The sequence below is a fragment of the Theobroma cacao genome, chromosome 6, assembly GCF_053813885.1.
Source record: "Theobroma cacao isolate CCN51 chromosome 6, ASM5381388v1, whole genome shotgun sequence".
Taxonomy (NCBI): Eukaryota; Viridiplantae; Streptophyta; class Magnoliopsida; order Malvales; family Malvaceae; genus Theobroma; species Theobroma cacao.
In genome coordinates, this window is record NC_142644.1 from 29,137,164 (window position 1) to 29,159,836 (window position 22,673).

The 22,673-nt window shown below is 36.0% G+C and overlaps 4 protein-coding genes and 1 pseudogene across 6 annotated transcripts; all 5 read left to right on the forward strand.

Annotated features, from left to right (window-relative positions):
• Nucleotides 1-2,572: 2,572 nt before the first annotated feature.
• On the forward strand, nucleotides 2,573-6,915 carry LOC18596789 (alpha-glucan phosphorylase 2, cytosolic-like; annotated as a pseudogene). Its single transcript, XR_016027172.1, has 13 exons — nucleotides 2,573-2,720; nucleotides 2,843-2,957; nucleotides 3,209-3,309; nucleotides 3,742-3,827; nucleotides 4,171-4,227; nucleotides 4,423-4,569; nucleotides 4,654-4,716; nucleotides 4,816-4,920; nucleotides 5,302-5,463; nucleotides 5,674-5,747; nucleotides 6,064-6,187; nucleotides 6,286-6,519; nucleotides 6,608-6,915. The product of XR_016027172.1 is annotated as an alpha-glucan phosphorylase 2, cytosolic-like (transcript).
• Nucleotides 6,916-7,101: 186 nt separating this feature from the next.
• LOC18596790 (myosin heavy chain-like protein) lies at nucleotides 7,102-10,800 on the forward strand. Its single transcript, XM_007025484.3, has 9 exons — nucleotides 7,102-7,396; nucleotides 7,498-7,625; nucleotides 7,831-7,878; nucleotides 8,020-8,133; nucleotides 8,699-8,767; nucleotides 8,902-8,955; nucleotides 9,180-9,335; nucleotides 10,422-10,502; nucleotides 10,589-10,800. Exons 1-9 carry the CDS (start codon nucleotides 7,258-7,260, stop codon nucleotides 10,652-10,654), a joined length of 855 nt encoding a protein of 284 aa, XP_007025546.3. The 5' UTR covers nucleotides 7,102-7,257; the 3' UTR covers nucleotides 10,655-10,800.
• Nucleotides 10,801-10,994: 194 nt separating this feature from the next.
• Nucleotides 10,995-12,008, forward strand: LOC18596791 (uncharacterized). The gene has a single exon (XM_007025485.3). The coding sequence runs from the start codon at nucleotides 11,473-11,475 to the stop codon at nucleotides 11,938-11,940; it is 468 nt and encodes a 155-aa protein (XP_007025547.3). The 5' UTR covers nucleotides 10,995-11,472; the 3' UTR covers nucleotides 11,941-12,008.
• A 2,914-nt stretch (nucleotides 12,009-14,922) lies between these two features.
• On the forward strand, nucleotides 14,923-16,061 carry LOC18596792 (protein E6-like). Its single transcript, XM_007025486.3, has one exon. The coding sequence runs from the start codon at nucleotides 15,028-15,030 to the stop codon at nucleotides 15,799-15,801; it is 774 nt and encodes a 257-aa protein (XP_007025548.3). The 5' UTR covers nucleotides 14,923-15,027; the 3' UTR covers nucleotides 15,802-16,061.
• A 4,701-nt stretch (nucleotides 16,062-20,762) lies between these two features.
• Nucleotides 20,763-22,605, forward strand: LOC148762267 (uncharacterized). Of its 2 annotated transcripts, XM_088807502.1 has the most exons (4): nucleotides 20,763-20,878; nucleotides 20,967-21,004; nucleotides 21,820-21,984; nucleotides 22,094-22,605. In XM_088807502.1, exons 2-4 carry the CDS (start codon nucleotides 20,993-20,995, stop codon nucleotides 22,352-22,354), a joined length of 438 nt encoding a protein of 145 aa, XP_088663628.1. In that variant the 5' UTR covers nucleotides 20,763-20,878; nucleotides 20,967-20,992; the 3' UTR covers nucleotides 22,355-22,605. The 2 variants fall into 2 exon arrangements, with proteins under 2 accessions (XP_088663628.1, XP_088663627.1); XM_088807501.1 differs by having other exon boundaries at nucleotides 20,802-21,004.
• Nucleotides 22,606-22,673: the final 68 nt, after the last annotated feature.

Sequence of the window (22,673 nt, forward strand, 5' to 3'; positions counted from 1 at the left end):
GAAGAATATATTATTAAATATTATAAAAATAATAATAAATTTTAGCTCAACTTTATAAAAGGCTATTTTGTTGCATTCCAAAATTTATAACTAATTTAATTAAAAAATAAATATTTAATAATACATTATAAAAATATATATTATAAAAATATTATTAATTCTTTTATAATATATTTAAAAATATTATATTCAAATCAAAATAAGTCGATTTTGATTAGTTTTTTTTATAATAGTTCGATGATTGATACTTCTTTTAAATTATAAAATCTCATACTCATTTTCCTCCAAAGAGTTTTTTTTTTTTTAAATAGACCCTATACATAAAGTGTTTTTAATAATAAACTTTTTTATAATTTTAATTATTTTTAGTCAAAAAAATTAAAATTTGAACAAAATTACTATTAATGAAATCGACCCATTTATTTGACTTCACGTCTCAACCCGAAACTTATTAACGAGTCAAATATATTTAGGTTTGCGTCTCAAACCGAATCATATTCTTTGAGCTTTCTTTACCAAACTATTCATTTTTGGAGTATTTCTTAACAGAAAGAAAAACGTTTAAGCATTTTGAGTATTTTAGAGTAATTTTTGATACATGAAGAAAATCTGTGAGCGTTTTGAGCATTTTTAAGTATTTTGGAGTATTTTTTGTATATGAAAATAAAAATTTTGAACATTTTGAGCATTTTTTGTCAAATAGGTATATTCGTTAATTATATTGTTAAATAGAATATAGTGTATTATTTGAAGTTGTTGATCTTGTTAAATAAAATTCAATAGTTTTTGTGATTTTTGAGAATTACGTGACTAGTTTTTAAGTATTACGTGATTAAGTTTAGATATTGCATGATTAAATTTGAGCATTACGTGACTAGTTTCTAATAAGGTATTGTGTGACTAGTTGATAGGCATTGCGTGACTTGTTAGTAAGGCATTGCGTGACTCGTTAGTAAGGTATTATGTGACTAGTTAGTACGGCATTGTGTGACGTAGGCATTACTTAGTGATTAAGTCACACAATGCCTAAAAACTAGTCACGTAATGCCTAAAATCAATCACGTAATGTCTAAAAATCAATCACGTAGTGATTAAGTCATATAATGCCTAAAAATCAATATCGCAATACTTAAAAATCAGTATAATTAATTTCAACTCCTTAACTTTAGGGTTTTATAAATAAACCAATAAACTCAATAACCTAAAACACATACTTTTTTTTTTTTGCTAAGGCATGAAATTGTGCATTTTATAAAAGATAGGTTACAAAACTTCATAACCCTCTAAAGCAAGACAAAATAAATTCCTATCAAGAGAGCTTTACTCACTCTCCTTAAAGCAAGACAAAATAAATTCCTATCAAGAGAGCTTTACTCACTCTCCTTAAAGTAAGACAAAATAAATTCCTATCAAGAGAGCTTTACTCACTCTCCTTATGCAAAAACAAAATAGACTCCCTTTACAAAAAATTCCTTAAACAATTTCAAATTAAAATCTTATAAAAAAATCAAAATCCACAGCAAACATACTTAACAATCATCTCAATCTCAAATACAACAAAACTGTGAATCACCATAAAATCCATCAAACATATTTTAACTATTTCTTTTCCCTGAGTCCATCATCTTAATCAATCTAATCCAACTCATCAACACAGGCATCTCCATTGCAGCACATGTTTCGAAGCAAGTCATCACCAGAAAACATCCAATTACCAAATTCATCATGCTGCCTACAATCACCATAGAATGTTCATCGTCATTGAAAACCCCCAAGATCCACCATCTAAAAAAAATAAAATAAGAAAGAACTTGATGTCATCTCTGGATGGTAAGATAGATAGTATTTAATCAGAGAGAGAAATTGAGATTTAATTTTAAAATTTTTATCTGAATGGCGGGATAGAGAAAACTGAAATCATTTTAACTTGTTTGAAATTGTTTAAAGGGTATTATTGTCAACTCATGTCAAAAATTGACTAAAAATAGTTAAAATTATAAAAAATGATATTTTTGAATTGAGCTTATGAGGAAGGTTATTTTTCACAATTTCCTCTTCTTCCAAATTTGGTAAATAAAAGACATTCCAAGCAATAAAAAAACAACAAAAATTTCTCTTTTACAACCCTTCGTTCCAATCATATTCCACATATTCTTAGTATTCCAATAAAACCCAAGTTTTGATTTTAATGAATTTGTAAGCATGCATATCTTGGAAATTATCTATATTATTATCTAAAAGGAAAATATGAGTTGATAGAAATTTGATTTTAAATTTAAAATTTGGAAATATTTAGATAAAGTGATAACAAAGCACACTATATATTATAGGCAAAATCACTTTGTAGTTTAATTAGTGCTTTTCAGAATTTTTTACTTTGAAAAAAAATTCTTTTTTTTAAAAATATTTTTTAATTGTATTTTACAGTTTTATTGATGGGCCAGGCCCTGAACGGAATGCATTATTTATGATGGGCCAAATGATAGCTCAATGAGTGCCCATCTCCTTTTAACTTCTCTGGACCAGATTTTCACATGCTTCCTTTTCGTACCAAACGACAACGTCGGGCAATGCCATCCGTCGTCTATTGCAACTTGAAGCCTTGGATCATAGGAAAATAATAAAAAAAAAAAAAATGAAACCGCCGATAATGGACCATGGACTGTCACGTGATATTTTCACTCGGCGGGTTTTGTTTCGATGATTTTGAAGCTTATCAGGTTGGATTTAGTGTGCTGTTTATAATTTTGGAGAATGAACAGTGACATTTAAAAAATTTTTTTGGCGGGAATGTATATTTGCTTTCTAGTAATTTGATTTTCATTGTTTAGCATATTTGTAGGCTTTAGCACATAGTGTACGAGATCGGTTGATTGAACGTTGGCACGATACTCAGATGTATTTCAAGAGGAAAGACCCAAAGCGAATTTACTTCCTTTCACTTGAGTTTCTTATGGGTATTTTCGCACCTTTATCTAAGCTGATTATTATTATTATTATTATTATTTAAATGATTGATAAGTTTAAGAGCTCTCTAAAAGTTTGGTTATGTGGTCTATTACTCTCCTAGTACCTATAATGAATCAAATCTAGAGGATCAAACTTTTGTTTTTGTTATACACTAAAACTGAATTTCTTGGATTGACATCTTACTCTGGTTTTTCATTGCTTTTCACATGCTAAAATACAGTGTAATTTTTAATTTCAGGCCGTTCATTGTCAACTAGTATCATCAACCTTGGAATCCGGGACCAGTATGCAGATGCTTTAAGCCAGCTTGGTTTTGAGTTTGAGATTTTAGCAGAGCAGGTTAGCTTAACATTTTACTTTTTGTAGTCCTTGATTGTCCTAAGCATAGATTTTTGTAATGCAGCAGATCATGATTTTACAGACAAACAATTGTTTGCTTGTGAAAAGAATTGAACACATGGAGTAAATATAGAGGTCATGTTCTGTGGGAACTGAAGATTTGAACTTCGTTTACTGAAGTGAATCCTGTTCTAGGGAGCATAGAGACATAAACTTCTCTGATGATAAGGTGTGCTTGTCCTGCTAAAACAAGCCTATCATTCTAATCAATATTAGGGAGGGACATCTTGGTTTTAACAAGTCAGCTAAAAGTAAATTCTTAATGCATGTACCAAGAAAGCTTTCTTTTATTGGCTTGTTTTATTTTTTATAATTGGTATACTCAGATAACTATTCACTTTCCTCTTAGCTTATTCAGTATGATATTCTAAGGAAGGAGATGCTTCCTGGGTAATGGAGGCCTTTCTCTTCTTTCAGCATGCCAAATGGATTCTCTAGCAACTTTGGACTATCCTGCAGTAGGGTATGCTTCTATTCTATGATTTGCTTGCAAAATTTGTGGGGGAATTTAAGTTAAATTTAACTCATCTAAGATTTGACTTAAGTAGGGGATCTGAACAATTCTCCGCACTGGTTTTGAAACCAAAATGGGCTGAACTTGACTTGCATATCTTCTAACAAGTATTGGTGCTTTTCCATAATTTATACTAGTTTTCTTTTTTCCAAGGTCAGTTTTGCAAGCCTTGCATCAACATCCAGACATTTTTAGAGACAATCCATAATTTATTAATTAATTTTTTTTAGCTATGAAGAGCTTCTTTAGTTAGTTTATCTTAATTGTTATCTATCAATTCTTTGCAGGACTTCTATGAGCTGTGGCCTCACAAATTTCAGTACAAGACAAATGGAGTAACCCAGGTTTAAATAAGATACAATCTTCATTATATTGATGAACTTATTGATTGATTGAGTTGCTTGCTACACTTTAAATAAATCTTAGAATTGTTACTTTGATGCAGTGATGCATCTAGCGTTGATAACTAAAAGTAGATAAATAATTCAAATTCATCTACCTTTGTATTGATTTTGATCTCTTAGTATTTGATTTCTCAGCATCGCTGGATTGTTGTGAGCAATCCTGGTTTATGTGCTCTTATCTCAAAATGGCTAGGAACAGAAGCTTGGATCCATGATGTTGACCTTTTAACAGGCTTGAGAGACGATGCAGCTAATGGCGAATTGCGTCAAGAATGGAAGATGGTACTGTCTGTCTTAGTAACCATGGTTTAGTTTGAAAACAAAACGCATAAAATCATTCATTTATTGTTAATTACTATGTCATAGGTTAAGAAGGTCAACAAAATAAGGCTTGCTGAGTACATTGAAGCGATGAGTGGCTTGAAGTTTGTGAAGATAGCTTTTATTTATGTCCCTAAAGTTCCTTTTCCTGTCTTAGAGGAGCTTTGTAGTGATCTTATGCTGGTGTGCATTATTTGTAATCTGCAGGTCAGCTTGGATGCAATGGTTGACATGCAGACAAAGCGAATACATGAATACAAACGGCGGCTGCTTAATATACTTGGCATTATCCATAGATATGACTGTATCAAGGTTAACACTATCTTTGGCCAAAAGAGCCATTAAAAGAAGTTAAATTTATCAAATGGTGCTTCTTATACGTGTCTCATTAACTTGTTCCTGTAGTAAACTAACAACCAGAGGTTAAAGATATCACCATCTTTTGGCTGCATTGTACAAGATCTAGGATTCTTACTCATCTTGATTGCATACATCTTTAAACTGTCTGAATGAATTGATTATCTATTCTCCTTAAGCATAATCCTTTTGGCTTTGCATGAAGATGATATACAGATTGTATATATTTTCAAACATTGTACCATCAAGTTAAAAAAATTGCCAATTTTTCTCGGTTTTGTTCTATAATCTGGCACCCATGGATAGCTTGCTCATTCCATTAATACTTTGGTGTAGAATATGGGCAAGAAAGATAGGGTAAAAGTTGTACCATGTGTCTGCATAATTGGAGGAATAGCTGCTCCAGGTTATGAAACTGCAAAGCAGATTATCAAACTTTGTCATGCTGTGGCTGAAAAAATCAACAATAATAGTGATATCCGAGATCTTTTAAAGTTGGTAAGGCAGTATTATTTTTTCATATGTGTTTGCTGAATGTAAGTGTAACTCTGAAGCATGCATTATTTACTCAGAAAGGTCACTAACTGCCCTTAAACAGAAATAATCAGCAACAATGATGATGAAATAAAGCTGTAAGGACCTGTATACCAGTCTTCTAATAATTGAATGTGCGATCTGTTTCCGAAGTCAGGTTAACTACATTTGCAGGTTTTTATCCCTGATTACAATGTTTCTGTTGCTGAGTTGGTTATCCCAGGGGCTGACCTTTCTCAACACATAAGGTACTAAGCATATGTTTTTCACATTAGAAGGAATCCTCGGTTTTGTTAGCAGTTCTACAATCTTTTGCACGATCAGTGAATGGGGTTTCACTTGGTGTTTTTGTATGGTCAATTTCTGGCTTAATATGTCTATATATTCACTCTAAACATGAATGCCCTTTTTAGTAGTAAATTTGGGTCGACTATCATTGGAATCTATTAGCATTACTTGTCATTAGGCTTCATCATATGTAATGAATGATATTTCCTATATTTGCAATGCAAGTGCTTCTGATCTACACTTCTTTCACCTAAGGTTTTCCTGATTCTGATGCAGCACTGCAGGACATGAGACATCGGGAACTAGCAGCATGAAATTTCTGATGAATGGATGTTTACTTCTAGCTACAAAAGATGGGTCTACTGTTGAAATTATTGAAGAAATAGTGGACGACAACATGGTTAGTGCTACTTAACTTTGGCCTGTACATTGACATTGAATGTATACAAACATAATCAACAACAATACTAGTAGGATTCTGACAAAGTTTTCTTTCAGTTTTTATTTGGTGCAATTTTCACGTGTTGTAAGGTAAACATCGGCCCCCTTCTCTCTCCCATCCCTTGAGATATGATGCAAGTGATTCAGTGCCATTGTGTTACGATATGTAGGATGATTCGTGATGGTTATTTTGGCTTTAAAGACTATTTCAAATCTTTGTGTGACGACATAGAGGGCGGCCACGACTATGATCTCCTCGGCGCTGAATTTAAGAGCTATTTAGAGGCTCAGGTAATAGTTTATCTTCAAATCCCTTAGGTTTCTCGGACGTGTAAAAATGCCTTGAGGATTTAACTTGCGTACATATTGAAACAAACAGGCAGCTGCTGACAAAGCGTTTGTTGATCAAGAGAGATGGACTCAAAATGAGTATACTCAGTACTGCTGGCTCTGGGAGATTTAGCAGTGATAGAACGATTTAAGAGTATGCTGAAAAGACTTGGAAATTCAACCCTGCAGATGCCCCTTTTGAGAAGCGACATCGCCAATGCACTGTTTGTGTTGATTATATACAAGACCCGTTTCGGGTTTTAAATTATCTACGTGTAGAGTAATTTAGTACTACCATATTTGATAGACATGTTTCCCTATAATAGTCAACAGATATACCTTAGGTGGAGATTTTTTCCTCTTTTGGACATCATTTTTATCTGTTGTTGCATTCCGACCTCTTGGATATGACGTCATAATTAGTGGTCAGTTGAACCTTATTTTTACAGGGGATAATTTGAAGAAAAGTACAGAGTTTATTTTATCAATTCGCCATTTTAAACAATTTTGGACAAAGAAGAAAGAATTATTCGGTATTTTCACATTTTTTCTTTGTTGCTTTGGTCAACTCACGGATCTATAAAGCTTCGACTACCGGCGCTTGCCACGTAGAAAGAACCACTATTCCTTCTCGCGGGAAGCAAAGGGAAGAGGTAAAGGGCGATTGTTAGCTAGTGCAGCGAAGAAGCAGAGACAAGAATGGCGGCTTATCTGATTCTCATTCCCGCCATTTTCAGTTGTTTCTTCTTCTCTCTCGCATCCCAAAATGAACAAAATAGCAACCACAACCTCTTGATCCGTGAATTGCACGACGCCAAGCTCAAGATCTCTCGTTTGGGTAAAACATTTCCTCTCAATTTCTTTGCTAATAAATACTACTATATGAAAACACATATTAATCTTGATCTTCATTCCGTGCTGGTTGTAAATTGGACGCAGAATCCGTTCTTGAGGAAAGCGTTCAAAACATGAATGCTAAAACCCTTTATCTCAAGGAACGCGAGAAGCTCCTCGAGGAGATGGCCGACAAGATCACTTATCTGCAGTCTACTCTATCCAGTCTTAAGGTTCAATTCTTTCAGCTTTGCTGATGTTTTCGCTTGTTGCATTTATTCAGGTTTATTTGGATTGAATCCCTTCTCCCAAGTCATGTCTCGAAAAGGAAAAAATAAAGGCATTTTGAAAGCAGAAGATTGGAGAGTTCAGTGTATTAAATTAGGGTTTATTCACTTTGGAAAACATGACTATTGACTGTGCATTAATTAATTGCAGGATGACTCATTACTTGCTGATGAAAGACTTAAGGATCTGGAAGAGGAGGTACATTTTAAATGCTCATATAATCCTTGTTCTATTTTTCTCCTATTGAATTCCTTGCCAATAGTCATTAGTGTGTGGCAAGAAATGTCTTTGCTTTATGCAGTATTCAACTGACTTGAGAAGTAGGCTTCGTGATCCTAGGTACGCCTGCTTTGGGCTGTTTCAAGAAAGAACAATTTTGAACTTCATGTTTTAGAATCAAAAGCACAGGAGGCTGAGGATAAACTGGAAGTGGTTACTTTACAAGTTGAAAAGGTCGGCATTTACATTCATTATATTTCTTTTCTGTGTAGAACCTCTGCTCATGAATGAAGGCTTTTTTTGTTACCTGCAGAGTTAGTCAGACATAGTGAACATGTAATGCTGAATGACTAAGCATTTCTGCCTATTATAATTATTTATAAACTTAAAAGAATTTTCATCTTGTTTGCAGTTCCAATTATTGCAGTTTGCAGTTTTGGTTCCTCCAGTTCTAGATTTTAATATCATTGCTGGTTGGGGGGGGGGGGGGGGGGGGGGGGGGGTGGGGTTCCAGTCAGTGCTAATCTGTTTTCTTTAAATAAAGTAAAGAAAGAATTTTTTTTTCTTTGGATTTTTATTTAATTTGTTAATGGAAATGATCATACTTTGTCAGAACTCAATCTTGGTTACTTGTGATGTGTAGAAGAAGACTTGAAAAGGTGTCTATTTTCTTTTGATTTTGTTATCTTTTGATACACCTGAATACCCTATGTTGAAATACTACATGTTGAAAATGAGTTTCTTGCTTGTACTTTAATTTGTCTTTTACTCACTTAAAGTTCCATTTCCTTGCTTTTAGATGGCAGAAGTTGTTACAGAACAATGGATTCAAATTCAACATCTTGAGCAGGCACTTCAAATTGCTGAAGTAATGTCTTCCCTTGATCCTAATGATATTAGTTATACATTAAAATTATAAGGAAATTTCAAACAAAGAAGAAAATAAAGGTTCTTTCCTAATAACAAAGCTTCTTTTTGCATCATCGCTGTTTTTCTTAACAGATGAGGGCATCGCAAGCTCGAAGAGAACGGAATATGAGATGCACATTCTTAAAGGTAATAATATTAATAAGTTGACAACTATAGCTTCAGAACTTTTTTTCCTCTTTGTCTCAGTGTGTTTAAGCTGTGAAGTTTGAAATCTAATTTTGATCTTTGTATACCAAAGCATCATCAACAACTATAGCTTCACTCTTTATTATTAAAATCAAATGGTATGTTGCCATATGCTGATCTTTCATGCAATTCTTAACAAAATCTAATGTTTTGTTTGCATATAGTTCATTAGCGACCTTTCTGAAAGGCATGTTCCAAAGATGTTTGGGGCATTGGGTTCTAATTCATTGAGCAAAGGATCTGCTATAAATTACTACATCTCTCAAGCTCTGCAACAATTGAGAAGATTATTCTCAGCAATTAAAAAGTATCACCATGAGGTATGTTTTGATTATTGCATATATGGGATTTTCCATAATTGATGTTTCTTAAAAAAAAAAAAAAGATCTTAATCTTGAAGGTCTGCACATGTTGAAACTTACATGCAAGTTCACATTGTGAACAATAAAAAATGTTCACAGGAAACATATAAAGTTCACCCTTGCCCTTGCCTCTCTGTCAACACCTCTTCCACCATGCTAAACAGTTTGAGCCAGAAGATTCTGAGATATAATGGTTGCAAGATTGCATAATCTGTTTATTCTACTAAATCAATTTTGACACTGAACCATGGAGACTGATCTATGGAAACTTTTGGTCTCTTCCAACCTCATAATTGAAACTGGTGAGTTAGTTCTGCAAAGAAGATTGTAGGTGTTCATAGTTATATCAGCCAAGAAAAGTATTTTTGGAATCATAGAGTAGTACCTCAACTACTTAGAGTAGTTTTTTTTTTTTAAGATAAACAAGGTCTACTTTTCAATTCAAACTTCAGAGGGAAATAGTTAATATGAATTACAATGAGATTGATTCCTAATAAAACAGAAAGGAAGTGGTGCAAATGACTTAGTTATGAACCTTCATTGGCTGTATATTTGAGGCCCATGCCATATGTTTCTTTGAACAAGGAAAACAATATGCTAACATTAATTACCAAGGCACTGAGATTGTTCATGAGAAAAGCATCAAGAATTGTATTACATTTCCAGCTTGCATTGCCTGTGGACAACTATCTTTGTGGGGATGTATGCGAAGATGAATTCCACAAATCAAATTATTACTTAGTTCTTAAGTGATAGCAATTCATTTTCTTCCAAACCAACAGAACTTGACTTGATGTAGAATTTAAGGATTTAAATTTACTAGCAATTCATTTTCATGCACGATAATTAATATTGTTTACTGGAGATATATACATATATATATATATATATGTATACACATATGTATACACATATATAGGTTCCATTTACAAATTAATATGTATTTGTCCAGGCAATAATGCCTAGGTCCAAGGAAGTATATCTCTTCCTTAAGGAACCTTTGCCTTTGAAATAAAATTTTGATTCTTTTCTGTTTGTTTGTAGTTGCAAGGTTTCATCAAACAAGAAATGAGAAGAAATGAATTCACTGCAGCTTTTGTCAATGATGAACTGGTATTCTTTCTGGTATGTTCTCATGTGTCTGCTGCCTTCTTCTGTACCTTCAAAGTTCTACTTGAATTACGGGTATAATTCATTTTCTGCTATTTCAGGCTTCTGCTTTGATTACCTTCCCTATACTGAGTGCTTGGATGCTGCTGTTATCACAGTTCAGCTAGGTCAAGAAACCTTACCTTCCATTCAGATGTAGTAGCTTACCTTGAAATACTGGATACCATCCAAGCTGCTGCAGTTTGTGTCCTATTCTCTCTTTTACATTTTGGTTTTGCTATTAAGAAATGAAAGAAGAGTTGACACTTGCACATCCCCACAGCACTGGCTCAATTGGTCTATAATCATCACATAAGTCTACTTCAGCAATATTCCGGGTCCAGGTCAATATATTGCTATCAATGTTACGGGGTCCAGATCCCATACGTTGTGATCCTTACCCATCCAAATCTTGCTTTGCCAGGCTTATGCTGCGAACAATCTATTTGTAGCATAGGTGCAATTGAGTCAAATCTTTCAATTGATTTTATGCTTAAAGATAAAATAGATAGATGAGAGTGTTTCACGCCCGTAATAGTTACCATCACACATTTGCCAGCTGGTACATTCGATTTTGGTTTTACGCACTTTCATCCCAATTAGCGCTACTGCAATGTAATGATTCTAACTCAACTGCGCACCATTAATCATTCTCGTAATTATATGCATTATTATCCTTTGGACGATTAGCCCATCTATTATAACTCCAGTATAAAAAACAAAAGAAGTGCCGTGAAATTCATGAATAACTAACAAAAGAAAATGTAGAAATTCGTAAGGTGGGATCGCCGTGTCTGCACGCTGCAGAGCTTCAATGAAACGTGATTGATCCGTCTCTGAATCACTTGAAGCAAGGCAAATGGCAAAAAGTAATTGGCGACATTAATCCTTCATTTTTGTCACCTTTCCAACCTAATCCACTGTCCGTTATCCACTCTGAAATACAATGGACGACACGACATGGGAGCAAAAGCTCCAAGCTTCAACCCACATCCTTACAAGCCCCACAACCTCACCGCCACTCCACTCTCAGTTCTTCATCTCCTCACAAATCCCATGTTACCTCAACTGGGATTACCCTCCGGTTCTCTGCAACAAACCCAACACCGACAGATTCCCTTCTCTTCACCTGAAATGGGGATTCTCTATTTTCCTCAAAAGGGTCTCAACATTGGGTCTCCCTGAGACTTCCTGGAGGTCCAAGTGCCCTTACCATCATCCCCCGCCATTGATTCTGGCGAAAGGAGTGGAGGAGGCACAGTGGGATGATGGGCAAAAGAGGGTGTTTGTTAGGAAGAGGCTGAGAAGGAAACTTCGAGGAAGCGACATCCAACCTTGGATTCCAATTTTGATTCCCGATTTGTTGTTGTTCTCTCTTTTGTTGTTCAATCCGTTTCCTCTAAACGATTCATGAGAAATTGTATACTAAGCACTACTAAATCCTTATGTTTATCAACAATTTTTCAGTTTATTTGGTTGCTTGACGCTTAGTGACTTCCCAATAAGTTTCTCAATAGGACTATTATTTGCCATGTCAAATCTAAATCAGCATTCATAAACAGATGAAAACGGGTTTAGATTGGGACCCCAATCATCACCATTCAAAATCATAAAGCAGAACCAGCAATAAAGGGTTCCAATTCACTTTGCTTAATCTAGAATTTACCTTTCATGGCCAAACAAAGCTTTGCCTGTCAAGTCCATGACCCACCTGTTTATTACTACTACTCAACTGCCAAATCACCAACTATAAATTTTGCTTGACGTGTAAAAATGTCATTTCTTTCGCAATATTGAAAGTTTAAACGGTGCTGGAGCCCTCATTTATACTGAACCCAACCAAAGGACTTTGAATTTATTCCATGTACAACTTGCCCCCCCATGAATTTTCCTTAGACATATGACCCACCAAACGCCAACTGCACTAACTGGAAAATCTACTTTGTATTCTAGTTTAGTTGAATTCTGCAAGCAGCTACCCTGGACTTTCCCACATGGTTTGGGGGCCATTGCCTTGACTTTCTTCGAGATGTTCAGATTTTGTATTCCAACCAAATGTGGTTTGGTTTAGTTGTGTTAAGCTAAGCTTACTTCCCCAGCTGCTGCCTCACTACTAGTCTACTAATCACTTCCGATACTGTCTTTTTCTTTTCTCTTAGCCCTTTCTCTTTCTAATCTCTTTTCAGTTTGCCAAACATTTTTCAAAATTGGGTGGGAGTTGATTGCCAGGTGGATACATGCTTTGTACGGGCTGAGAGCCTTCCTTACCGGTAATCACGCAACTAAAACTTCACTTAATCCAAGGAAAAAGGCGAAAAAAAAAGAAAGCAAAAGCAAAAGCCAAACAAAAAAAATAAAGGATTTCAATTGATTGGTCAAACACTTACGTTGACAATAAAGCATATCCACACCATTCCTTTGGTTTTTTTACTTAGCAACAGAATCTTTTCCTCAATGAATAATCAATCAATTGTCTATAGCCCTCTAAGGGACTAAACCCAAAATCGAGAATGCTAATGCGAACTATTCATTTGTCTTCTTCAATCCTCTTACCCTAAAACGCCAAATATCGTAAACTCCAATCCTTTCATGTCTTTATCAAAGAGTTCCCTAAGACTAGACTTGAAGACGTACTTTCATGTTTTATCATAAACATATAACTCCCAACATTACATTTCTGTAAGAATGTTTAACCCAAGTTGCAACCACATTTAGCTATGGAGAGTTCAACCCTTTTCTTTTTTTTAATCTTGTCTTGGTTTTGGTTATGTTTATATTGTAGCTGGTTGAGCCATTGCTGCTTGAATTTTCAATGCATGAAGCACAAATGGAGGTGATCAGTCAGAGGAAGTTTCTTTTCCTTTTACCCTTTTTCTTTTTTTAACTTTGCCCTTTGATATTGGCGCCAATCATATTCTTAAAGTTTATTAAGAAACATCTGGTGATGACCAGCAGCATTAAATTACAATGAAAAATATGGATGGACATATATCAGTAGCCAGCCCTCAGTATTGATGATGTTGCTAGTTTTGCACTCTAACAATATTATGAAGCTTTAAATTGATATTTATGAGAAAAGAATAAGAGATGGGAAAGGGAGAGACAGATTTTAGGTTTGCCTTAGCCCTTAGGATTGCAACTCAAAACTCTTCCAGCATGCATTTGCATGGCCAAATTCATGTAAATGTAACTACCATTTGGATGCATTTAAATTGGTAGTTAAGGCTGTCTCTCAATTGTACTGGTTTTAAAAAGTTGAGCAACTTGTATATGAAGCAAATTAATTAAGGTAAAGTATGTGATCAGCCGTTTCCATGCCTTGAATTGAAGAAATTATTTTATCACAATGTGATTCACATTAAAAGAAAGGGAAATCTTCTCACACATCATGTTGGATTAACTCAAATTTAAACTAATTAAATTTGCTGATAATTAAGCATCTAATTCGTGTCAAATGGTAATGTAATACAACATCGATATGAACAAGTTTTTCTACAAATTAATGTAGACTACTACTTGAAAACTTGATAAAAATTCCACAAAAAAGTGGGAAGTGAGGAGGGACTTTAGCTTAGGTCAAGGCTTCGAATGCGCATGGCACTTTAAAAGCTAGAGAGAGTAGGGTTATGGGGCCAGCTGAATTGCCTTCTTCCGTGTAGAAAAAGGTTGGGTGTGTCCCTAATATTAGACAAAGAGTAGAGGGGCAGCACATGCAGGAGGAACTAAATGTCATTATTTATTGTCCCCACCCACTCCCCTTCTTCCCCTCAATCCTCGCATCATCACTCGCCGTCCATTTCATGTACATCCTCTCTTACACTAGTCCACAGTTTCTAATTAAGCAACCCTCGTTCACAATTATGCCTCTGTTCTCTTCTCTCTTTGGTATAGAAGAGATGAAGATGGAAATTAGAGGAGATAAAGTGGAAAGTAGAGTTATATAGTAGCTAGTACTTTATAACTTTCAGTAAAGAAAATCTTATATTGAATTTGATAAATTGGTATTGTTTTATTCACTCTATCATCCAATATATGCATCAAACATACCCTTGTTGACTATGCCTTAACATTTTGATATTATAAGATCAATTTAGTTTTTGCTTAGAAGATACGAAAGAGTCTTGTCACATGAGCGAATCTTAAGAGAATGGTAACAAATATTTAAACCTGTTTACCTTGGTGGGGGTGGGGAATGGGATCATAAAGTGCACCAAATTATATTAAAGGAAGAAATAACTATCATTAACAACAAACACAAAGGGAAGGGACTCTTTTGTGAAAGTTCTCTCTCGTGCAAGGGACCACAATCATCACCCTCCCCAGTCCAATTTGCACCTAATTGAGTGGAAAATTTTTACATAGAGAAAACAACGAAGATTGGTCTTTCTATATAAGGATTTTGTATCATCACAATTTTCTCATCAGCCTTAACACTAGCTACCCTAACACAAAAGGCATTGGCTACTTTCGCTTTCCCTTGCTAGTCGCCGGCCCCCTGATCATGGCTACCTCACCGAAACTCATCCCTATCCTCTTCCTCTTGGCCTTCTTCTTCATCCAAATCCATGCCAGGGAATTCTTCAGCAAAATCCCAAGAGTCAACAACAATGAGAAAGAGTCGACGACTGTCCCTAACACGAGAGAGCAAGAGCATGAGACCTTCATCCCCGAGAACGAGAAGACTTCACTTCCCAACAGGGAAGAGGAGACTTTTGGGAGGCAAGAACAAGAGCCGAGGTTTATCCCCGAGACCCGAAATGGCTATGGCCTTTATGGACATGAGTCAGGCCAGTTCCCTCCCACCACCACCACCACCACCACCACCACCACCAAAGAAACCTACGAACCCTATGTTACCCCTGTCAAATACCACGCTGATGAACCCTACAACATGATTCCTGAAGCCAACAACAACAACAAGAACACTTACTACTACAACAAGAATACCTACGAGACCGAGAAGCAAAACTTGGGTGAGGCCAGGTTCACGGAGAGAGGGTGGAGCACCAAGGAAAACCAGAACAACAACTACTACTACGGCAACAATGGCTACAACAATGGTGAGAAGCAAGGCCTGAGCGACACCAGATTCTTGGAGAATGGAAAGTACTTCTATGATGTTAAGAATGAGAACAACTATTACGCGAACCAGTTCGAGAACTCCAGGGGAGTTGCTTCAAGGAACGAGTACAATGAGAATCGTTACCGCAACATGGGAAGGTACAACCAGAACCAAGAGGAGTTCGAAGAGAACGAGGAAGAGTTCGAGCCCTGAGCTGTGTGCAATCTACCGTCGAGTGAAGAACATCAAGTAAAACAAGTGGTTTTAGATGTTTTAAGTATGGTAATTAATTAACAAGGAAAAGAGTAAAGAAGATAAAATTTTATTTATTGGGTCTTGCGGTTAAGTTGTGATCCTTTCATTTCCTGGTTTGCATAGTCCTTTGCTTTGAAATGCTGAAGGTATGAGAGTTATGTTTTTTCTTTTTTACTCTATCAAACAATTTATTGAATAAAAATGTAAGTATACTCTAATACTAGCTCTTGCTGTTCCTCCTCTAGCTACTTAAATTGCACCAAAAATCCACTTAAAAGAGCTAAAAGCCAAGAGAAAAACAAAATCAACCTACTTCTTTAGCCTTTAATATTGACATTGATGTTTAATGATGTGCAAGGATTTCAAATCTTGACAGCTTCATCAAAATTCTCTAATCCAAGATTTCAATCATTCATGATACTATAATACGATAATGTCTTTTAATCAATGAACCCCATTTCACCGACCATAAATCTAATTAAAAAGTTAAATTTGATTAACGTAATGATTACATTCGTAAAATATTTAAAATTTAATATATTATTATATTTAAGTATTTAATTTAATAATAAATACATGTATCTCAATGTGAAAAATCTCCAAGTTGTTGTATGGTTATACATATAAACCGATCGATTTTCAACTGCCATGAACGAAGGAAATGTTTCGTTGTGCACCCCCTCCATGTGCTGATATGCGCCCCCCCACCTCCGTCGCTATCGTTGCAGTACTAACTTGCTTTTGTTCAAAACAGTAGATGGAGCACTTGCAAACCACCACTTGCCAGTGTTTTCCAAGAGAGAGATGAGTGGGACTATCCTGATGTTTCTTGCTGGTGCTCTGCTCATCACTCCACTCAACTGTGTAAATGCATGTGCCTTGAGAGGAAAAAGCCACTTGGAATTGTTTCTTATCCATGCTTTCCTATTCCAACACTGAAAGAAATAAATGTTGGGTAATTCAATTAATTAAAATATGCATGTAACTTTTAAATGCATATTATAGTAAAACTACCAAATTTATAATTTGTTTTCCCTTATACATGCTTCTCTCCCCAAACCACCATTTCGGGTCTATTTATGGGCATTAATTAAGAAAGGTAATCCCACCAATTGATGGTCAAGGGTAATTAATTATGCTAGCTAGTCGGTAAACAACAAGCAAAGGGGGAAAATATGTAGGGTCACCTACAAGCTCCTCATCATAAAAGAAAAAGGCAGAAAAATGGAAAATCACGCCTATTCCAATTGGATTGTCTTCTCCGTGAATGACGGATGGACTATGATCTTTTCTTTTCTTGGTATACCTTTTTCCAACTTTATTTGTGCTCTCAAGCTTTGGGATCCTTTCTTCTTTTTTGACTTGCAATCCAAAGACTTGTGTTTTGTAGGTCTATATGCCACTAGGGAATGTTTATAGTATAATTTTCAGGGTTAGGTTCTGACCTTAATAAGATATTGATAAGAATTACTTCAATTCTGATGGTAACCCAACTTAACTTTGGGGACTAGGGGCTGCCATAGCAGCAAAGCTGTTCCCGCAATTTATAGGTATAGTGTCTTTATGGGAACCCCATTTCGACAAGGAAGTAACTTATTGACCCCAGAAACAGGAGCATATAATTGTGGGAGCACTCATGATGCTGGGAATTTCAATGGTTAAAATTGAAGAAAAAAGAATGAAAAATATTGGACCATCTGGAAGAGAAATAATTGTTGTTACAAACAAATAATGACACCCACCCACACTTCCTCAGTTCCCCCTGTTGCTCCCACCATTGCTAGCTGTATTTCCATTTTATTTCATCATTCTTTTCAGTGCCCATTGCTTTTTCAGCATTCTTATGCAGATATAATTAAAATAAGTTTGCTTAAAAAATAACATGGAAATGCACAAGCCGATACATCATCATGTGTTAGGAACTCTTCGTCATTTCTATACAACACTTTTTCAAGTACTGAAGTACTGCTGCTGGAGGCGGATGGATAATAATAATAAATACAGGCAGGTGACCATGAAAATAAAAATAGCACTACTACTTAATTTCGGATTCAGTTGATCTGCTTTGCTTTCATTGGAAGTTAAAGACATTAGCTGAGCCAGACCAAAGGAAATCAATGAGGAGGTCTATCAGTATGATCACCTCCTCTCTCTCTCTCTCTCTCTCTTTCTCTACCTTTCCCTCTCCGTTGGGTACAAGGGCATCAACTTATTGGCAGGACGGTGAGAAAGCAAGATGCATAGGGGGGGAACTGGATGGAGCTAGCAGCCCATAATGTTGGCGTAAAATCAGGAGGATGTTTTGGGGAGTGTTTTGCATTAGTCCAAACTATCATGCTGCATTGACTGCATAGGTCAACAGAGAAAGAAAAATCATATTCACAAGCTTTGTGATGACTAGAAATCTTGTTTACCGCTCTTAACTTTGGTGTATCTATTTCTTCCCTAATAAAAAGAAAGGGAGAAAGGAGGGGGGAAGGGATTTTAGAATCCTTGTAACATGAAGAGGAGCAGCTGTCTTCTTTTGCTAGTTTGAACGGTCAAAAAAAGAAGCATGACCAATATAGAGGTATCTTGTGGAAAGAAAGAAGAGAAAGAGAGGACAATGACACAATGGACCAAAGGCCCCTGGGCTAGGCCCAATTTGAGCCCATAACCCACTAGTCCAGTAGGACCAGTAACCCATCTATCCTGGCCCGTCTGGGTTAGTTCTAGATTTCAAATTAAAACAAATTTGATTGGGCTGGGGGACTCCGTTGTGGGCTCGTATGCATCCGTCTCTTCCCTTACCATTGCGGAAGACAAATTGAAGGGTATTCTATGCAAGTGTCACAACTTGCACACAATGCTTGAGGCTCTCTTGTTTTTAGCCACAAAATTTGAAAGGCTTAGAAATCCAACAAAGCAAACAACTCAGCGAAAGTGGTTACTTAACCATCTAAAATTAATCTAATTGGTATTATTTTTTATTAATTTAATGATAAAGAGTTGAACCTGATTAATGTAAACAAAATTCCAACTCCAGACCAAACGGTAACCTTTTTCTTATTAAATTATGTATTACTTTTAGGTGAAAAAAAAAATGCTAATTCACGGGATCCACGATAACATTGCGTGTACATCATCCTAGGAGAACTAAACCCTAAGCTAATACTGAAGTAGAGTGCCGTGTTGGTTAGGATCTCGGAAGTAAGGGCGGGCGTCGGTCTCGTTGGGGGAGTTGGCCAGCTAACGACCAAAACAATACTTTTTCAGTTCTTCTACGGAGCGCCACGTGTGTATGTATTTCTTTTTTCTTTTGGTATTTAGAAAAAAAAAAAAAAGGGGTCCTTTAAACCCTATGCTGACGACCCACTTTGGCCTTTTGGCTTTTCCAACCAATCATTTCTGCTGACCTTTTCCATACGTTTTGTCTCAGCATGTCACTCTCGGATGACTCCAAGTCACCGTCTAGTCCACCCACTCAAGTCCCAACTTGATCCCTTTGTTTTTTCTTTGACCCAAAGCCCCCCGACTTTGGTCAAGACGATGAAAGCAAAATGCCTTAATTTCTCATGCAATTTGTTCATGACCATGACCGCCCCTTCCCCTTGTTTAAAATATTCGATCATTCCATGAATATTTAACAAAGTCATGATTGATGTCAGGATACCCAAGTAATGAAAGACAAAGCAAGTCTGTTAAGTTGATTTCCAGAATCTAGTATCTTCAAACTCTTTTCTTTGTTATTTAGTGGTGGCTTTTACTATAATTAACGTCTGAGAATTCTGAGCAGAAAACTCACTAACGTGAGAGTTAAATGGCGAAGAAAGAAAGCAGAGGATGGTGAAGTTAATGATTGTAACAACCCAAACAGTGATTGATTTCAACTTTTTAACTCCAAATTAATCTGGATAGTGATGTGTTTTTTTTTTTTAGTTAGCTAAGCTAGAACAAAGAAAAACAATAAACCTTCTTTGAAAAATGAACCACAGCTTTTGGTCCCATATTACTGTCATGACCTGCCTTTCTTAATGTTTCACCTGTCACCAATGCCCCGCCAGTTACCTCTAAATCAACACCCTCCAGCCCTGAAATTTAAGGAAACAATTCAATGCCGTACTTAAAAATTGGGTAAGAACCAATTATAGCTCCAACGGCTCTTCAAAGGTAATTCTATGGTGTAGATATATTGAAAAGAGTAATTTACAGCAGAAAGACTAGCCAAGTTTGTGAATAGACTAGCCAACAACAATCCCATTTTCTTTTGTTTTCTAGCCTGTTTGGATAATATGATTACTCCATCATGGAATATTGAAACAACCCATATTTCTCCCCTCTTGAAAATAAAAAATAATAATTACACCATAAGATAATACCAGGACATTTTGATAATTTTCCACTTGCTAGGTGTTCTGCTAATTTAATGCAAGGTGAGAAACTGTTGGCAGAATACGGTTCAAGGTAAGACACATCATATGATAAGATAATTCAATAATTAATCTTTATCCATCTCTTTATAAAGTTGATAAATTAAGATATGTACGACATGTTACTACTAAATTATCAATATCATGATAATAGTATTTTGTGATCAATCACATTTTAGTGATAAATGGACCTGATTAATTCAAAGTCATCATGCTTCTGATCCTTAATCTTGTTGCTGACTTAGCCGTTGATTTCTCCTTTTTTTTTTAAATTTTTATAAACATAAACCTAACAACTCAGGGCCATTATCTCTGACCTGCTCCATGATGGACCATGAGGAGAATTTTGTTTTGAAAAACATGGCGGTAAATTAGCGGTTAAACTGTTGTTGTTAATGTCTGAACAGTTGCGATTATCTCAAGGTTTAAGGTATTAATGATAATAAAAAATTTGGTTATGAAAATCTTTTCTGATCTGATTACCAATGCTGAACACACCCCCCCCGGTGGGACCCACCCCATTCAATGGTTCCTTGTTTAAGGAAGCATCTCCGGGGAGGAACCCAAGCCCAGGCGCTTCTTGACTCTCCTCTTTCCATTAGGACAATTTCTTTGTAGTTTAACAGGTACAGGGATATTTGTATTCCGGTGGCAGCATTTTGTTGATCATCTTCTTTATTCACTAAGCCATTTTCATTTGTTTCTTTGTGATAGAGAGCTCACCTAGCTCAAGCCAGGCCATGGCCACTCAGGTAATAAACCAGTCTTGTTTTCTTATTCATTTTCTATTGGTTCTGTTGATCATGCATGTTCAACTTTCCATGATCTTTTGTTCTGATTGTTTTTGCTCTTTGCTGGCAATTAAGAATCGGTTTCTGGGTTTTATCTTGCTTTTAACTTACCTGGTATATTCCTTTCGTTTCTTGGTTTCTTGCTCATCTCATTTGTGGTTGGAAATAGAAACCGAAAGGAATGCTATCGGTGTTGCAGTAATAGTAACTATGGATACTGGCTCAGTGGGGAGTCCGACTTTTACAGATTGTTAGAGAGACGAACAGAGGAATGCTCAATCTGAAAGCTTTTTGAGTACTTTCTTTGGGGACACTAAACTGTTTCCATGACTTTTTCTCATCATGGGTAGTATTTGATTTCAATTTTAGAGAAACTGCTATTGAGATATGCTCAAAATTCTGATGCTTAAGGAGAGTATTGAGTAGGGACTTCATCTCAGAAGCCTTCTCTGGTTGGCACTAGACAATTACTGATCTGTGATTCCACCGACAGTCTTCCAAAAGAAAGGACAAAACATAAATAAATGAAAGTAGAGAGCTGAAAGTGTATCAAAAGCAATTCATGGTCACAGCTGAGATTTGAATCCAGGCTTCTGATATCTTTACAGCACGAGGTGTAGTCTAAACAGGGAGAATTGTGCTGCTGGACTCCGGAGCTTATCATTATTTGTAATCTAATTCGTATTGCTATTAGATTTTAATGTAAAATTTTAATAAGTAAATCCTAAGTAATGTTGATGTTTCACTGCTATATTTTAATTGATGAATGTTCCCAGAATCGTGAGATGTCGAATGGCTGGCCACTTGGGCTACAGATAATGACCATGAGGCTTCGGTTGCAAGAAAGACTACAGGCTGCAGCTCCAACGGTGGAACCATATTCTTTGCACATGCCTTCAAGCAGTTTTTCCTCATTCTCCTCCTCCAACCTTGACACCGAGGTAATTCCAAGCAACCTTTTCTTCCTCCCTCGTTCTACACACTGAGCAAACATAATGCACTTGTGATATACCATCTGCTAATGTTTCTTCCATTGCGGAATCGGCCCAGTCCTCAGCATCATTTTTCCAAGACAACAGCGTTTCTCTGGGGAGGCTAATTGGGTTCAGACCACGCGACAGAGGAGCACTGTACTTTCAGAACACAATCCATGCTGAAGAGAACAACAGGCTACCTGTAACAGGTGCCTGCAAGGATGTCTCCAGACGACACAATTCAGATATGTCTCAGGGAATTTGCATCCCACTGATACTAGGCGCTCTGGTAAAGATGAGCAGGAATAGGAGCAAGTCAAAGCAATTGGATGATTGAGGGTGAAGAAGCCATTCGATTTTCTTTGATGGCCATGGCATAAAAAAAAAGAATAAAACCCTCGTTGACCACCTCCACCAAATTCTTTTCTGCCGTGTATTCAGAAATTACCCATTAATTGTAAGATTGTCACCTTAACAATTTTATTTGTATGGAATTCTTGATTTTCACAGCATTATTTAGAGGGTAGCAAATGGAATCAAGTTAATCTAGAGCTGCATTTGTAAAATGCAAGGAAATTAACTCCTCAATTTGTCTTGTTAATCGTAAGTTGGCTGCATATTATAGCATAGCTTCATTACTTTTAATCAATAGAAGT

What these genes read in the sequence shown, in the direction of transcription:
- LOC18596792 (XM_007025486.3), top strand. Translation starts at nt 15,028, where the DNA reads ATGGCTACCTCACCGAAACTCATCCCTATCCTCTTCCTCTTGGCCTTC.
- LOC18596790 (XM_007025484.3), top strand. Translation starts at nt 7,258, where the DNA reads ATGGCGGCTTATCTGATTCTCATTCCCGCCATTTTCAGTTGTTTCTTC. An exon ending in CTACTCTATCCAGTCTTAAG is followed by an intron (nt 7,626 to 7,830) that starts GTTCAATTCTTT and finishes AATTAATTGCAG; the next exon opens with GATGACTCATTACTTGCTGA. An exon ending in AGGCACTTCAAATTGCTGAA is followed by an intron (nt 8,768 to 8,901) that starts GTAATGTCTTCC and finishes TTTTCTTAACAG; the next exon opens with ATGAGGGCATCGCAAGCTCG.
- LOC148762267 (XM_088807502.1), top strand. An exon ending in CCTCCAACCTTGACACCGAG is followed by an intron (nt 21,985 to 22,093) that starts GTAATTCCAAGC and finishes GAATCGGCCCAG; the next exon opens with TCCTCAGCATCATTTTTCCA.
- LOC18596791 (XM_007025485.3), top strand. Translation starts at nt 11,473, where the DNA reads ATGGACGACACGACATGGGAGCAAAAGCTCCAAGCTTCAACCCACATC.